At 36.5% G+C, this 18021-nt stretch overlaps 1 protein-coding gene across 1 annotated transcript; it reads left to right on the top strand.

Annotated features, from left to right (window-relative positions):
- Nucleotides 1-17857, top strand: LOC103718217 (clathrin heavy chain 1). The gene is made up of 30 exons (XM_008806929.4): nucleotides 1-227; nucleotides 597-801; nucleotides 3744-3832; nucleotides 3938-4016; nucleotides 4133-4260; nucleotides 7785-7883; nucleotides 7988-8096; nucleotides 8410-8489; nucleotides 8578-8805; nucleotides 8892-8957; nucleotides 9726-9842; nucleotides 10040-10237; nucleotides 10389-10505; nucleotides 10659-10718; nucleotides 10952-11038; nucleotides 11239-11322; nucleotides 11407-11541; nucleotides 11628-11690; nucleotides 11765-11869; nucleotides 11947-12059; nucleotides 12170-12422; nucleotides 12580-12716; nucleotides 12802-13080; nucleotides 13194-14196; nucleotides 14321-14806; nucleotides 14953-15123; nucleotides 15202-15387; nucleotides 16823-16945; nucleotides 17056-17166; nucleotides 17259-17857. The coding sequence occupies exons 1-30, from the start codon at nucleotides 183-185 to the stop codon at nucleotides 17421-17423; spliced, it is 5121 nt and encodes a 1706-aa protein (XP_008805151.2). The 5' UTR covers nucleotides 1-182; the 3' UTR covers nucleotides 17424-17857.
- Nucleotides 17858-18021: the final 164 nt, after the last annotated feature.

Here is an 18021-nt window from a genome sequence, read left to right as displayed (position 1 = left end):
TCCGCTTCACCACACCCCCCCCCCTCTCTCTCTCTCTCGTCCACGCGCCTCCTCCTCTCCTCCCTCTCGGAAGGGGTTCCGCCGCCTCAGATCCAAGGGAGTCTGTGTAGATCTCCTTCGGCTCCTCTCGCGCCGCCGGAGCCCCAACCAAGAACCCCAGGGGAGGCCCCGATCCAGTCGCCATGGCCGCGGCCAACGCCCCGATCGCCATGCGGGAGGCCTTGACGGTGAGCCCCATCCCTTCCTCTGCCCTCTTTCTTCATCTCTCTCGCTCTTTAATCATTTCTTGGATTCCAATCCGTTTCGGGGAGTAGAGCTAGGGTTTTGAACTGTTGTGGCACGATCTGGTTTCTTGAGTAGTATTGATCTCGAAATCTTGCTTCTTTCGTGGGGAATTCTTGGATGGATCTCGGATCTGCTCCGATCTGTGGGGGGAGATCGCGATCTGGTTCGATATGATCGCAGCTTTCTGACATTTCGGTTACTGGTTTAGTGTATAGATTTCTTCGTGAGCTGTCGGTGGGATCGAAGTGTCTTTCCTTGTTTTTCTTTGTTTATGATGGTTCGTGGATTGATTCCTTTTTTTTTGATCTCAGCTTCCGAGTCTTGGCATTAATCCGCAATTCATCACGTTTACGCATGTAACGATGGAATCGGAGAAGTATATATGTGTCAGGGAGACGTCTCCGCAGAACAGTGTGGTTATCATCGACATGAACATGCCGATGCAGCCGTTGAGGCGACCTATTACTGCGGACTCGGCTTTGATGAATCCTAACAGCAGGATTCTTGCTCTTAAAGGTTTCAACTGTTCTTCTCTGATTATTTAAAGCTGTCAAATTTACTATGAGGGATTGCATTTAATTACTGTGAATCGTGTAGCGCCGTATAGTATATATTCTATTTTTTTTAAATCTTTTTGCTTTCTGTTGGGACTGTAGAGGTGATAGAATTCATATAGTGTCTTGATCTATCTGTTTTGTGATTTCCTCTCCTGGATACGCATAATGCACAAAATTAATGCTTCTCCTCCTTTACTGTTTCACTTTGTTAAATTTCTTCTCCAATTATATGCTAACGATTCTGACTGAAGAAGAAATGGAACGATTCATATGTTATGTCTTACCTCTTTATCCCGTTGGTTGCTTATGCCACTACCTGTGGATAAACATGATTTACTAGCGCAACTATTTTAGTTGTCAGATAGCATTCTATTCAAGACTAATTTTTGTGATTTTAGATGCTATACTTGCAGTTTTTTGAAGTTGCATCGCATTGTTTTAAAATGTGATGCATAAGGCTGCACATGCGGCCACATATGCATAAAGGATACCCTGATTGCATTGCATATCCAAAATGTGGCTAATACATGTGGTCAAGTTGCATGAGGGCCAAAAATATGGGTTGCTTAGCATTTTGCAGACACATGCAGTAAGGTCAGTGTTGTGCGGCCTTATATGTAGTCTACTTATTAGTGTGTGACTGTATGTGTGGCTTGTTTAGGATTATATGACCATATATGCGGCCACCCTTTTTTTTTTGTATCTTGGCTGCTCACACTGATCTCGCATGAGCACAACCAGCTACATCACTAGCAAACGGCCACCTCTTTCACCAGACAATGTGAATAAGGCATGCTTATGCTAATGGTTATGTTGGATGTGGTTTTTATATGTTAATAATGTTAACATGCTAATTTGGCTATTATTATTGCTAATGAGAATCAAGTACTAAGCACTAATTGCTAGATGTCATTGTTTTTAATATTGCTATTATTTGTGAAAAATACTATCATATTGTTTATCATATATTGTGTTTATTTTTAAACTTTTAAAATACTAACCATTTACATACCTGCATACATAGCATGCATCATGCATATGCGCTATGCGGTCCCTTGATTGCCTGTACGATGTTGTTGTAGAGCTTAGTTGCTAGAATCGAGAGCAGGCTTGGGAATGTTTGCGAGTGCATGCATGGTAAGTGGATATTTTAGAAATATTTGAGGCAAGGAACCATCAAGGAAGCGGGTGCAAGCTCAAGGGTCCAGGAAGATTTAGGAGCAGGCGCATTACCTTAGATGGAAGAACCCAATTGCTAAGTCTTATAGTGGGTTGGATTTGATTGGATCACAAATCATAAGATTTTTACTCATTTCTTTATATAATATAAAAATATAAAATAAATTAGAAAATTGAAATATGATTTAAATATGGAGAGTATATTAATAAAAAATAGAGATCCATACATGGCTGTAATTGAAAAAATGCCATGTAGGAAATCTTGTTTCCACAAATATAAGACCATATATAGCATGTCTAATGAAAGAAAATTTGTTTCTAGTGATCCAAGATATTTATATATTACTTATTAATACAATATTAATTAGTTAATGTTTTAGAGAAGGGGGGTAAGATTTGAATGATTGGTTTTGATAACACAAAATTTGCCTCCTTTTTACCCCATAAACGCCAATAGAAAGGTTACTAATTTTACAATGCAAGTCCTAAAAGTTAAAGAAAATTGCATAACCAAGTTGGATCTTATGATCGAAGTTCGAATATAGTCAAATAAGTTAAAGAAAATGAATTTGCACATGATTTAGAATCTAAATTGCATAACCGAGTTGGATCTTATGACCCAAGAGACTGTAAAATTAATAATACGGGTCTAGGTCCTATTATTCCTAATTGATCCCGAACCAAAGATGAGATCCATATCATATAGGACCATTTTGATCTGGACCGTGAATGGGAAGATTTTAACAGCAATGCACCCGCATACCACAGCTGTCTTTTAAAAAAATGTTGTGTTGCACCGTTCATTATGAAATAGTAATATAATTAATGATTAAGATAGTTTTGAATGTCATTGTATATGGCGGTATGTCATCTAATATGCTATCATACAAATGATAATGGATTGAGAAATTGGTGAATATTGGAGAGTGAGAACTCGGAAATGGAACACCTGAAAGGCAGTTCCTTCTTGTTCTACCTTAATTAGAAGTCTTAAGTTCTCAAAGTGATACTAGAAAATAGATATACCTGAGATATACGAATGGTTGTCCTTTAGTCAAATAAACTTCACTAGATCAAATGTTAACTGGTTGTTTGAAAGATCTTTCTGAATAAGATCCTGATTAGGTGGGGAAATTTTAAACTCAACCACTTACTTTCATAGCTTGCATCTTCGACTCCTACCACTTAAAGATTCTTAGTGCGGCCTGGGCTAAGTTGGTATTATCTGAAACAGCAGGCTTCTGAATTTAATTTTGAAATACTGATGGCCAATATGACCTAACAATAAAGGACCTTTAGTAGTTTCCATGGAAGTTCAAGGTGCATGCAATTGTCCAAATACAAACTCCAGTCAAGCCTTATGCTATGTAAAGAATTAATTTACTTTTTAAAGGTTAGGTATGTTATAATCCTTGCTAACACCAGCACTCTTTATTTTAGTTTTTATGCTGGCACTCATGTTTATTGTGCCATGTGAGAACGTCATGTGTGCTTTTGGCAAAATATAATGTATTAATTTATCTTGATATATTTAGTGTCAAAATTTAGTTTAATGAAAAAAATGTATTTAATTAAATTTTTTTCGCATGTGCAACTCGAATGTAGGAAATCAAGAATGTGTCTATCTAAACAGTTTTTCGGTGATTAGATGTGGTCTGCTTTCTTTTTAAGGTTCCCAAATTTTCATCTAGTTTGACCATGATTTTCTTTGTGAAATTATAGCTCAAATACAAGGAACTACTCAGGATCACCTTCAAGTATTCAATATCGAGATGAAGACTAAAATGAAATCACACCAGATGCCTGAACTGGTAAACAATGCAAATGATTTAGAACAAATGGTTTTCTACTCCGGCTGTCATTGCTTTCATTCTTTACACTCGACTAGCTCAAATCAATATTTTCGATGTGTTTAGGTTGTCTTTTGGAAGTGGATCACCCCAAAGATGCTGGGGCTGGTTACTCAATCCTCGGTTTACCATTGGTCGATAGAAGGTAATTCACCAATTGTCGCACAAGAGGTGTTTATGTTTCTAGATATTGTATTTTTGTGTGTCAATGTTTATTTTATGTCTCTGAATTACACTATGTAAAATTTATGCCAAATGCAGGTGATTCGGAGCCTGTTAAGATGTTTGACAGGGCAGCTAATTTGACAAACAATCAGATCATTAATTACCGGTGTGACCCCTCAGAGAAGTGGCTAGTTCTGATTGGAATTGCACCTGGTGCCCCTGAGGTATGCTGTTTTAAGATGCACTTCTGTCGAATGTGATTCCACTTTGTCAGTAACACCATTATATTATGAATGATGGTTTATGGAGTTCATAAATTTGTAATTGATTTACTGAAATTGAATGATACTTACATATAGTATGTTCTTAGGTAAGTTCCATCCATCATAAATAAGCCATTACAATATCAGTTTAGTGATGATTTTTAGTATAAGTATATAAAGACACATGTGTGCATGTATGTATGCATACATGGATGTGTTTTCTGCAATGCTGTGAATGCCTTTTCATCAGATTGTATGGTGTTAGAAGAAAAGAATGGAATATATGAAAATATGGTTATTCATAAATTTTGTAAAATCTGAGAAGAATATATGGCCAGAAGAAGAGAACAACCACTGTTAAGGTATTAATCAGCAATTGCATATTTGTGTCATATCATATGGATTGAAGTATGCATGCTTAAATGCAATGAATGGTGCGGTGGCAGTCATAAAGCCAAAACACAAAAGATAGAGCAAATCTAATTATCGCCTACTGTGTAGTGATTGGATTAGAAATAGCAACTAAAATGGGTAAACCACATTATATGCGTTAAGAGCAGTGATGACATACTTTGGAAGATGATGAGAGTAATTGAAGATGCAATATATATTCAAAAGAGGAGTCCATGTAGAATTGAGATTTAAAACCTAGAAATTTCAGATTTAGGCCCCTGTTTGGAATGGATTTTGGAGTTCCAGAAGCTTTTTTTAGATGATTTTGAGGTGTTTGGTAGAAAATTTGAAATAGCTTTCTAGCTCCTCCAAAACCTAGAAAAGGTCTACTAGAAAAAGTTCCTATTTGGAGCTTTTGGGCAAAAGCCCTATTTGAGATGTGTTGGGAAGTTGTTTTTCGGACAAAAGCTCATTTGAGAGGCTTGGATTTGCGTCACGGCAACGGATTTTTTAAAAAATTAATCTAAAAATACTTTTTATTGCCATAATCATTTAAGTTGGTGTCTTTTTTTATTGTCATAACCTTATGGTGATGAGGATGATCTATTCCCTCCTAATTGTGGATATATGAACAATTTTCTTACCATTTTGTATTTGGGTGAACAAAGTCAAACATCGATGTTGCTATTAGATTCAACAACTACCTAGTTTGCTATTATTGATATTCTTTTTTACTTGATAATCACCCTAAAAATAATTACATTAATTTTATATTATTTAGATTAAAATATAGAAATAATTTATAAATTAAAGATACTTTATAGTAATGATTTTTGATAGTACAATATATTAATAATATAATGTAATAATTATAATATATTATATATTAATGTAATAATTATAATATATTATATATTAATTACAATATAATAATATTGTTACTATAATAATATTATATTATGATAAGAAGATCATATTTTTATATTATAATATTATATTATTAGTAATATATTATTATAATATAAAAGCTAAAGTTATGGGTAGACAGTTGTGATGTGTGCTCTAGATTAGCATTATGAAAATTCCCTTTTTCAAAAAAAAATTCTGGTTGTTTGAATGATAATGGTAGAGAAGGTGATACATTATAAAGAGAAAACATAGCGATGAGAAGGCCACAGATAGATGATTGTGTTGGGATATAACACATTAGTTTGATGTTATGAGGAATATCTAATTGGTTTGTTTACTATATGCTCCTTGTTGCGTCGGAACATGTAAACATGCCAAATGTTTGGATGTGTTCTAATTATCAGAAATTGCTCTTGTATAACTCATCTTTACACTAGTCACAGATGAATTTACTACTGATGTCTATAAGATGTATTGTTTTGTATTTTCTCTACACTTGTAACTGATGAGAATGTCTTGGTAAAATGCTAAAGTAGTATTATGGAGGTAAATTTTAAAGGACAATAGTCATGATCTCTATAAGGTGAATAAATATGTGTGCAGTGCATTTTTAATGGAAATATATATTGATAATGAAGCATCAATTGAACAAGATGAAGAACGAAGAGACGGATGGAGATACATATGAGAGAGATGAACATAGGTGGATAAAGCGGAAAGGTGCTCTGATGCTTCCCATGGTGACTTGACAGAAATTTTATTTTATGATGACAGGGCTTGCTATATTGTCAGGTTCGAAAGTGTCACACAATAATGACGATCAAAGCAATTAAGATGTGGTTGGCACATATGAGAATGTTGACATGGATGTTTTGTAGAACTAAAAATTAGAAAAGAGAATTGTTATACTAGAGTACATGTAGGACACTAGGAGTTTTACTATTTGAGTATTAATTAATAAAGAACTGATTGAGATGTTATGTGAGCCTGCAAAACAACAATTTGGTAAGGAAAAGTGCTCAAAAGTTAAAAATCTATGTCAAAGGATCTATAAGGAGGAGGGCAAGCTAGCGTGGAAGTTGCAAGATAGGTATGGAAAAGCTTGCAGTAACAATTTTTGGCAGCCACCAAGTGGAAACTAGCAAACAAGGATTCACAAAGTGGAGCCCTAATAGGTTGGTTAAGTTTATTTATAAAGATGCTATGTATCTTCGAAGACAAGTTTGCCTTCATACTTACGTTAGCGTTATCTAATGTATTTAAAAATTATTCAATGGGCTCTGTTGAAGCAATCAGGCAATGTCGAAACACAACCTTATTAATTTAAAAGAATTGCAGAAGTGATAGGCTAGAATCGATATTACTTGTGATTATGTGGTCTAGTTTGTAATTATGTCTTTCAGATGAAATTGGTTCATTTGCATCTAGTACTGGCCAATGCATGTAAGGCCCACTTTAGCATCCAATTTTTCTTGTGGCAAAAAATCCAAAATTGTTATTCTTTAGGTAAAATGTTTTGAACGAAGTTTGAAACCGTGTTCTAAGTGGTCAAATTCTTCTCAATATTTGGCGAATGAGGTAATGACTAGCCATTGTATGGGCAAACTTTAAAACAACTCATGAGATCCCTGGCCGACCCTGAATTGTTGGTTTATGCACCTTGCTGATTTCTTACGTTTGGAAAGGGCTCCCAGTCGTACTGACAAGTGGTTGTTCATGCCTATATTCAACGAGTAGAAATTGGAGCAGTTATAAGATGTTGGAAATGGGAGGTGGCAATCTTTGGAAAATGATGTGGAGTGTGCATCTAAGATGGTCGAGAATTCAAGATAAAGTTTCAATGTTAGAGGGTCTTGCGGTGAAGCCCGAGATCATCTTGCAAAAGGGAGAGTCCACTGGCCAAGTTCTGTCAGCTACCTTTTCTAGCTTTAGCAGTACTATATTTAATGAGATGTGCCTACCTGAAGTTTGATGCTCCTCTTTTGCTTTGATGCCCTTTTCACCTTCATGTTCTGCCTTTTGTTCTTTTTTGTGTTCTGTTCTTTGCATCACTTTTTTCTACTTTCTCTGGTTATTAAGCTCTTTAATGTATTAAAATTTGTCAGCTAGTCACATTGGCTTGGTGAAGTTATCTAAAAGAAACTTATGAATTTACATCTCACTTCATGCAATGTTGGTTGCAGAGACCACAACTGGTCAAAGGAAATATGCAGCTTTTTTCTGTGGATCAGCAACGCAGTCAGGCCCTTGAAGCACATGCTGCATCCTTTGCATCATTTAAGGTAAGACTATTATATCTTTTGCTGTTTGTTTGTGACTCATATGCTTGCATTTTTGGCATTTTTCTTGTGCTGTCATTATTGACTTTTACTTGCTGCTTACCTAGGTTGCTGGCAACGAAAACCCTTCCATTCTTATTTGTTTTGCTACAAAGACTACTAATGCTGGACAGATTACATCAAAGCTGCATGTTATTGAACTTGGTGCCCAGCCAGGTTTGCCTGCATATCCTTGCATTTTTATTATGGGTTTAGGCTTTTCATTTATTAAACAGTTAGAATCAAGCTTATCAGATAAGTATTTTGCAATCAGTTTTTGAATCTCTCTCTCTCTCTCTTGTTTTTTGTTGTTGTTGGAATCTAAATGGGAACTTTTGGGACCTTCATGGATTTTTCTTCTTTCTATGATATGACTTCAGTCGTGAAAAGTCAACAACTTCATACAACCATACCTTTTGATTTCTGCCGAAGAATATATTCTATTAAATTTGTACTCTTTTCAACCTTTGTTTGTTTTCTTTATTCTCAGGGAAGCCTGGGTTTACAAAGAAACAAGCAGATCTGTTCTTCCCACCTGATTTTGGTGATGACTTCCCTGTGGCAATGCAGGTAGAATATTTAGGTTATTTAGTTAGAATTTCAAGATATATCCAATCTTTCATCAAAATGGTGATCAAATGAATTTTTTGTCTGGCAGATCTCACAGAAGTACAGTTTGATATATGTGATCACAAAGCTTGGTCTTCTATTTGTGTATGATTTGGAGACAGCGACAGCAGTCTATAGAAATCGAATTAGCCCAGATCCTATATTTCTGACAACAGAGGCTTCATCTTTTGGTGGGTTTTATGCTGTTAATAGGCGGGGACAGGTTCTGCTTGCTACTGTTAATGAGGCAACTATCGTGCCCTTCGTCAGTGGTCAAGTATGTTTACATTGTTGAATTTCTTTGCTGAATTATTATGTAAGCATAAACATCAGATTGACAACTGTTATTCGGTAACTTTACAGCTGAACAATTTGGAGCTAGCTGTTAATCTCGCCAAACGAGGAAACCTTCCAGGGGCAGAGAATCTGGTACTTGATGAATTGATGTTTTTCTATCATGTTATTATTTTATAGCTTTGGAGAGGTAGCAAAGCATTAATTGTGGATGTAACCTTGCTGCATTTTTCTGCAACTCACTAATTTCTGCAACTCTTGTTCTCAATCATTTTAATCATGCACGTTAAGATGAAGAATAATCTCACATATTGCTAAATAAGTTATGTTTACTAATCTCTGGGTGCTGTTCGAAGCACTTTTTCCCTGTTTTATATTTTCCGAATGTTGCTTCTCCTGTCATATCCAGAATTCTTTTGCTTAGTTTTATTGATCTGAACATCTTTAATCTATCACCTTTTTGATTCTTTGGATTGATTTTCTTGACCAAATTTTGGTAAAGAACAAAAGCATTGGTATGCGTGTGCCTTCTAGTGTATGGGAAATGTTTAGAGAATAGAAAGAAGGATTTTTTTAAATTTATGCAATTTTGAAGGAAATATTTATCTTAGAGAGAGCATGATTTTTTACCCTTATTTCGTTTTTCCTTCATACAAATGACTGAATCAAAAGAGAAATGTCAAATGTATGGGAATAAAGTTTTTCATGGCATTTCTTCTCTTGTTCTGCGCCCATTCTTTTTTTTTTTTTAATTGATACAGGGAAGACTTATTTTAATTTTTTTTCCTTACTCCGTCCATTTCCTGCATTGTACTTTCTTGTATTGCATTTACATTCACATAATCTTACTCCTCCATCCCTCCTTTTTTTTTTTTGTGTGTGTGTGTGTTTGTGTGCGACCAGGTTGTGCAGAGGTTCCAGGAACTATTCTCTCAGACAAAATACAAGGAAGCTGCTGAACTTGCTGCAGAATCTCCACAAGGCATTCTGAGAACTCCTGAGACTGTTGCAAAATTTCAGGTATCGAGCTCCTTGTCTTCCAATTGTTCCACTTTTAACATAATTACAGCTCGTGTAGCATAACTATTTTTTTTCTGGAAATTATGATTTTTCTGAGAATAAAAAAGAAGTTTTATTTTCTCTTTTCAATTTTTTGTAATGCCCTTCAATTTTGAGGACTCATAAATTTTTACTTCCAAACTTGTGCATTTATACAGAGTGTTCCTGTACAAGCTGGGCAAACACCACCACTATTGCAGTATTTTGGAACATTGCTAACTAGAGGAAAACTCAATGCCTTTGAGTCTTTGGAATTGTCTCGCCTAGTTGTGAATCAGAACAAAAAGAATCTATTAGAAAATTGGTTGGCTGAGGACAAGCTTGAGTGTAGTGAAGAACTTGGGGATCTTGTGAAGGTAAGATTGTCACTTCACTTGTTACTTTTTTGGGCATCTTCTGTATACTAATGGTATTAAAATTTGGGAATCATTGTTATTTATCAATGTCATTGTGCCTAGACTAGTTATCTTTTTGTTGTCGAGAGTCTAATTCCTGTTTTTACTGTAGACTGTGGACAATGATCTTGCACTGAAAATATATATAAAAGCAAGGGCTACTCCAAAAGTTGTTGCTGCTTTTGCAGAACGAAGGGAGTTTGACAAGATTCTCATATACTCCAAGCAGGTAATTGTTGCAGCATATTTGATATGAAAGTATTTTTTTCTGACCATTGGTGATCATAGTTTTGGCAGGATTGTGTCATACATATTAACACAAAACTAGAATATACCTGGAATTCTGGGCTTTTAAGATGATAGTTATTGTTCTTGGATACAGGTTGGATACACACCAGATTATCTTTTCCTTCTGCAGACAATTCTACGGTCAGATCCTCAGGTGGGTTTTAGTTTATTGACGTTATGTAATGGTTTAAATAGATTGCATATGCATGATGTGAATTTTTTGATATTTTGATTGCTATGTATCTACCATGTCACTCTAGAGCTTACACAGATTTTAGGTGAGCCTCTGGATTGTGAGTTTTATTTTGTCATTGCTTTTGGTAAAGTAGTGTAATTTCTTGGGTCTTCTTTTAGAATTATTTGTTTAACATAAAGTTTTCATGACAGGGAGCTGTTAATTTTGCTCTTATGATGTCACAAATGGAGGGTGGCTGTCCAGTGGACTATAATACGATCACAGATCTATTCCTTCAGGTTCAGTCACTCTTTCTATTCTATCATTATGTGTGCATATATAAAGGTAGATATTTGAAACAAGCCCCTGTTTTAGTTGTCAAGAAAATGCAACGGCAAGTATTCAATATTTTATGTTCTCTTTTCCCCTCTTTCAGAGTTTTCTATTTGTTCTAGATGAAATTGTGGTTTTCTCTTGCTTATGATATTATTTATTGCAGAGGAACATGATCCGAGAGGCAACAGCTTTTCTGTTAGATGTTTTAAAGCCAAATCTACCGGAGCATGCTTTCCTTCAAACCAAGGTAGTATTTTCTCTTTGAATAAGCTTGCTGTATATTTTTCAGCCCTATTATAGATAATTCTCTAACCTTTTATGACTTATGCAGGTCTTGGAGATCAATCTGGTGACATATCCGAATGTTGCAGATGCTATATTAGCTAATGGAATGTTCAGTCATTACGATCGCCCTCGGATAGCTCAACTATGTGAGAAGGCTGGGTTGTATATGAGAGCCCTTCAGGTTTAATGCTTTTCATAAATTATGTGCAAATAATTTTTTTGGTTTTTGTGGCAACTTATTTACTCAAATACATTTTTACTTTGCAGCACTATACGGAATTACCTGATATTAAGCGTGTTATTGTGAATACTCATGCCATCGAACCACAGGTTTGTTATCTTGGGCTATGATGTTTGTTCTGATTAACTGTTTTGGTACTAAATTAGGTCACCATCCTTTCCAGGCACTAGTGGAATTCTTCGGTACACTTTCGAAAGAGTGGGCATTAGAGTGCATGAAGGATCTTTTGCTGGTCAATCTGAGAGGAAATCTTCAGATAATTGTGCAGGTAATTTTTCTTTCCCCCTGTTCGAATAATTCTGTAAGTTCAGTTGTTGGAGGTATATAACAATCATATATTTGCAGGTTGCTAAGGAATATTCTGAGCAGTTAGGTTTGGAAGCATGCATAAAAATATTTGAGCAATTTAAGTCCTACGAAGGTCTTTACTTCTTTTTGGGTTCATATCTGAGTTCCAGGTAGTTATTTAAATACTAAGCATTCCATGTGGGCACTGGCAAAGATGACACTACTGCTGATGCTTTGCTTTCTTTTCTTTTTTTTATTTCTTTCTTTTTATGTGGAACAGTGAAGATCCAGATATACACTTCAAATATATTGAGGCAGCAGCCAGAACTGGCCAAATTAAGGAAGTTGAACGTGTAACAAGAGAATCTAACTTCTACGATCCTGAGAAAACAAAGAATTTCCTAATGGATGCTAAACTTCCAGATGCACGGCCCCTGATAAATGTTTGTGACCGTTTTGGATTTGTCCCTGATTTGACTCACTACTTGTATACAAACAACATGCTTCGATATATTGAAGGCTATGTTCAGAAAGTAAGATTCTCTTTTGAATATAATACTGCTTTTTCCTGCTGAACATATGACACTGAATTTTTTTATATTAAATGTGCGGTTAAGGCAGGATGGCTATAGATAATTCATTGATCTTAATGGTGGCTAACTTGGAGTTGTTTGTATTACTGTATGATAGGTGAACCCAGGCAATGCTCCTTTGGTGGTCGGACAACTTCTAGATGATGAGTGCCCTGAAGATTTCATTAAAGGCCTAATTCTTTCTGTTCGATCCCTGCTTCCGGTTGAGCCTCTTGTCGCTGAATGTGAGAAGAGGTATGTTTCCCCTTTCTATATCTCCAAAACAACCTCGTCCCCTCTTTCCTGACATGTTTCTTGTTTGCTGCCTCGTGTAAAATAGGAATCGTTTGCGGTTGCTCACACAATTTTTGGAACATCTTGTGAGCGAGGGAAGCCAAGACGTGCATGTTCACAATGCTCTGGGAAAGATCATCATAGACAGCAATAATAATCCCGAGCATTTTCTCACTACTAATCCGTATTATGATTCACGTGTTGTGGGTAAATACTGTGAAAAACGGGATCCCACCCTTGCTGTTGTTGCATATAGACGAGGACAATGTGATGATGAGCTTATAAATGTTACAAATAAAAACTCTCTTTTCAAATTGCAGGCCAGGTATGTGTTTTTTTTAATTAAATCTTCTGCTAATCGTCTGAAAAGTGGTTCTCTTGTTTGTCTTTCAACTTTCTTAGTGCATTGAGTTGATGATATTATACTGTTGACAACAGATATGTCGTGGAAAGGATGGATGCTGATCTATGGGAGAAAGTTCTTCAACCTGAGAATGAATATAGAAGACAACTTATTGACCAAGTTGTTTCTACGGCATTGCCTGAAAGCAAGAGTCCAGAACAAGTTTCTGCAGCTGTTAAAGCTTTCATGACTGCTGATCTTCCACATGAACTGATTGAACTGCTTGAAAAGATTGTGCTTCAAAATTCTGCATTCAGTGGGAACTTCAATTTGCAAAACCTGCTTATCTTAACAGCCATTAAAGCAGATGCATCCAGGGTAATGGATTATATTAATAGGTTGGACAACTTTGATGGACCTGCGGTTGGAGAAGTAGCAGTTGAAGCACAACTATATGAGGAAGCCTTTGCCATCTTTAAGAAATTCAATTTAAATGTACAAGCAGTTAATGTTCTCTTGGATAACATCCAAAGCATAGAGCGGGCTGTAGAATTTGCATACCGTGTTGAGGAAGATGCTGTTTGGAGCCAGGTTGCTAAGGCTCAGTTAAGGGAAGGGTTAGTAAGTGATGCTATTGAATCATTCATCCGTGCAGATGATGCAACCCAATTCCTAGATGTTATTAGTGCTGCTGAACAGGCTAATGTCTATCATGACTTGGTGAAGTACTTACTGATGGTGAGGCAAAAGGCCAAAGAGCCAAAGGTGGATGGTGAACTTATTTATGCATACGCGAAGATAGATAGGCTAGGTGAAATAGAAGAATTCATTCTTATGCCAAATGTTGCTAATCTCCAAAATGTTGGTGATCGTTTGTTTGATGCTGCGCTTTATGAAGCTGCTAAGATAATATTTGCCTTCATTTCCAACTGGGCTAAACTGGCAAGTACACTAGTCAAGCTGAAGCAGTTCCAAGGTGCGGTTGATGCTGCTCGCAAAGCAAACAGCTCAAAGACATGGAAGGAGGTTTGTTTTGCTTGTGTGGATGCTGAGGAGTTCCGCCTGGCACAAATTTGTGGTCTGAATATCATTATACAGGTAATTATCCTTCTTAAGGAAACATAATCTCCTCCTTGTATTTTAGAATGTCACTGGTCAATCATTTTAGAAGCTTTATATTCTAGGTGAAGTTCATCGTGATCTATTGATTTTGATGGTACAGGTGGATGACTTGGAAGAAGTCAGTGAATATTACCAAAACAGAGGATGCTTCAATGAGCTTATTTCACTCATGGAGAGTGGCCTTGGATTGGAACGTGCACATATGGGTATTTTTACAGAGTTGGGAGTGCTGTATGCTAGATATAGGCCAGAAAAACTTATGGAGCACATTAAACTTTTCTCTACCCGTCTCAACATTCCCAAGCTTATCCGTGTATGTGATGAGCAACAGCACTGGAAAGAACTCACCTATCTGTATATACAGTATGATGAATTTGACAATGCTGCAACCACTATAATGAACCACTCTCCAGATGCTTGGGATCACATGCAGTTCAAGGATGTTGCGGTCAAAGTTGCGAATGTTGAGCTTTATTACAAGGCAGTGCACTTCTACCTGCAGGAACATCCTGACCTCATTAATGATCTCCTCAATGTACTTGCCCTTCGGGTGGATCACACCCGTGTAGTGGACATAATGCGGAAGGTATGTATAGCAACTTCACCATCTCTTTCCCTTTCTGGTTTGTTCTGTGACATGTAGAAAAGTTTGAAAGGTCTTGTTGGTGCGAGATGGCAGCTACTTTGAATGATAAGTCATTCTCATTTTTGACTTCTTTTACCTTGTTTCAGGCTGGCCATTTGCATCTTGTGAAGCCATACATGGTTGCAGTTCAAAGTAACAATGTAGCTGCTGTTAATGAAGCATTAAATGAAATCTATATTGAAGAGGAGGATTATGACAGATTACGGGAATCAGTTGATATGCACGACAACTTTGATCAGATTGGCCTTGCACAGAAGGTAAAATTGCTTCATTTTTTAGATTTGAAGCATGTGTTTATGGAGTATTCTCCTGATGCATGTCGTGTCATTCACTAGATTGAGAAGCATGAGCTTCTGGAGATGAGACGGGTTGCTGCATACATCTATAAGAAAGCAGGGAGGTGGAAGCAGTCGATTGCTCTGTCCAAGAAGGACAACCTGTACAAAGATGCCATGGAGACATGCTCACAATCTGGTGATCGTGACCTTGCAGAGGAGTTGGTTGTTTATTTCATTGAGCAGGTGATGGGCTTGTTAACTCAAAAGCTTACCTATCTACTGTTTGATATGTTGCACCATTGTTTATTTCAGTTTGTTCCACTATCAATATGGCAGCTGTGCTTTTCACCAGTTAAAAGAAATGCTCAAAACTCACTCATCAGATTATCATTCATTATTTATTATATGAATTTCTTGGTAGGATTTTCATTGTTTGGCTGATATTCTGTTATTTTCCTTGCTTGAGAACATCCTGTGTAATGATGGTGTCACACTTGTTTTTTAAACTTGGAAGGTGGTATATTCAACTGTTTTAGGTTAACTTGCCTTCAGGAATTTGAATTTTTACTGTACACTGCCCTGGCAAATGTAGTTTACCATTTTAGACATGCTGCCGAATATCTCCTAACTGCTGATGAAAGTAATGGTCCTGTTCCTTTTGTTTTGATGCCAATTCCATGATTTTTTCTATGCATTTTCTTGTCAGAAGCATGGGAAGATATTCCTGTTCAGATATGGAAGGATAATCCGAGATAGCATTTCAGGAAAAAGTACAAAAAAGGGCAATCTTGTACACAAGGCTCCTGCTATTGCAGGGTCTGGTCTGAGATCGGTCAGATGTATGCAGCCTTACCTTCTTATGCGGAAAGGCTGTTTCCGTGTTTCGAACCTGTAACCTTTGAGCCATAAGAAGTACAATTTTTTATGGTAAATTAAAACTTATGGAGATGGTAAATAACAATGTTGACATACTGTAGCATTAATACGAGAATCGATCTTTGAGATAATTTGCACATGTAATTAACACAAGCTATGGAAATTTTTGAATATTCAGAAAAGGTTTTTGCTTGTAATAGTTGATAGATCCTTTTCCAATAAAGTTATTATTAAATATATTATTAGTAACATTTATTGCACACAGATTCTTATGATACTATATATATGCATATCTTGAATGCAATACATGGATTTGTTAATCAATAATCATACTATGTAACAAAATTTTAGATGCTGTAATCATGTAAAGCAACTTATGACTTGTTATTAAATTTATTGGTATCTTCATTTTATGATTGTACAATTCCTTTAAGTACTTAATACACTGCTGCATTGTATATATAGTTTTAGTGAAGGAAAATTTGTTACCTTTTGTAGCCATATGGCTGTTCTCGATCCTTGGTGTAATATGCGATTGTTAATAAGCTGTACCATTTATTCTGTGTATTGAAGAGGCGTATAGTGTTTGGAGTGAGATGAGCAATAGCTAGATTTTTTATGTTTGAAGATTTTAGAATCTCCTCATTTAAATAAGAATCTTTTGATCATCAGTTATTAAAAACACACGTGATAATATTTATGCTTAATTGTTTAACAAGTGATATGTTGACTATCCCTTGTTCGTTGGCTTGTTATATGATCGCAATCTAGAAAATATCTGATGTGTTGTTTCGTGTTGCAGGGAAAGAAGGAATGCTTTGCTTCATGTCTCTTCATATGTTATGATTTGATTCGGCCTGACATTGCCGTTGAGCTTGCCTGGATGAACAACATGATTGACTTTGCTTTCCCATACCTCTTGCAGGTGATCTTTTACCGCCAGTGGTTGTACTAGTGAAGTTAACCATTATATTGTTCTTATATCTTTTCATAATCTTAATCCATCATTATGACAAGCATCTGGTATCTGTGCAGTTTATTCGTGAGTACACTGGCAAAGTAGATGAACTCATAAAAGATAAAATTGAAGCACAAATTGAAGTCAAAGCTAAAGAGAAGGAAGAAAAGGATATGGTCTCCCAGCAGGTGCTTGCGATGCCTTCATAATTGCAGTTGGTTATGTTTCTTGGCATTCTTGTTTTGCCCATTAATTGTGAAAATTGGCATGTTATTTGCAGAATATGTATGCACAGTTGCTGCCACTTGCATTGCCAGCTCCACCGATGCCAGGCATGGGGGGAGGACCCGGCGTGGGCGGACCATTTTCAGCCCCACCACCAATGGGTGGGATGGGTATGCCTCCAATGCCCCCATTTGGCATGCCCCCTATGGGAAGCTATTGATAGTCAGGTTGATGCAATTATTGAAGGTCCGAGATATTTTATTTTATTTTTTTCTCGTGGTGCGGTGGGTTGTAGCAGCAGTAGCCACTTTGGCATCATTAATGTAGCTCAGACCAGTTGTGCGCTTGTTATTCTTTGGTAGCAGGCCGGTTTTTTGCGGTTGTTGAGGCTAAGCTGAGGATTCTGTATGGTGATTAAATTTTACATAATTAGAAAATGGTGTGGTTAGGTTTGGGATGAACAATTACTGCGTGCCATGTGTATAGGTTCGCTTGATATATTCAATAGACCATTAGGTTTTCTTTCCTTTCTTCCCCTCTCTGAGGCACCCTCAGTTGTATCCTTTTGCAGTATTGCTGCTTTTCATTTCCCAGTGTGTATTTGCTAGATTGATTTTGTATCTTATTTTACAAATTATTCTTGTTCCCACTTAAGTTGGATGTGTGCCATGCATTAAATTTTTAAATTTACTGGCTGTTTTCCTGTGAGTAATTTGTAGTGCGGTGAAGGTAAGCCTTCATAGTTCATCTTTGAAGTAATGGGCTCGGTTTTTTCCTTTTTTCATAGACGGGGATATAGAAATTTCGCTGTTGGTGAT

Source organism: Phoenix dactylifera, chromosome 3, assembly GCF_009389715.1.
Source record: "Phoenix dactylifera cultivar Barhee BC4 chromosome 3, palm_55x_up_171113_PBpolish2nd_filt_p, whole genome shotgun sequence".
Classification (NCBI taxonomy): Eukaryota; Viridiplantae; Streptophyta; class Magnoliopsida; order Arecales; family Arecaceae; genus Phoenix; species Phoenix dactylifera.
This window is presented reverse-complemented; position numbering and strand designations above follow the sequence as displayed.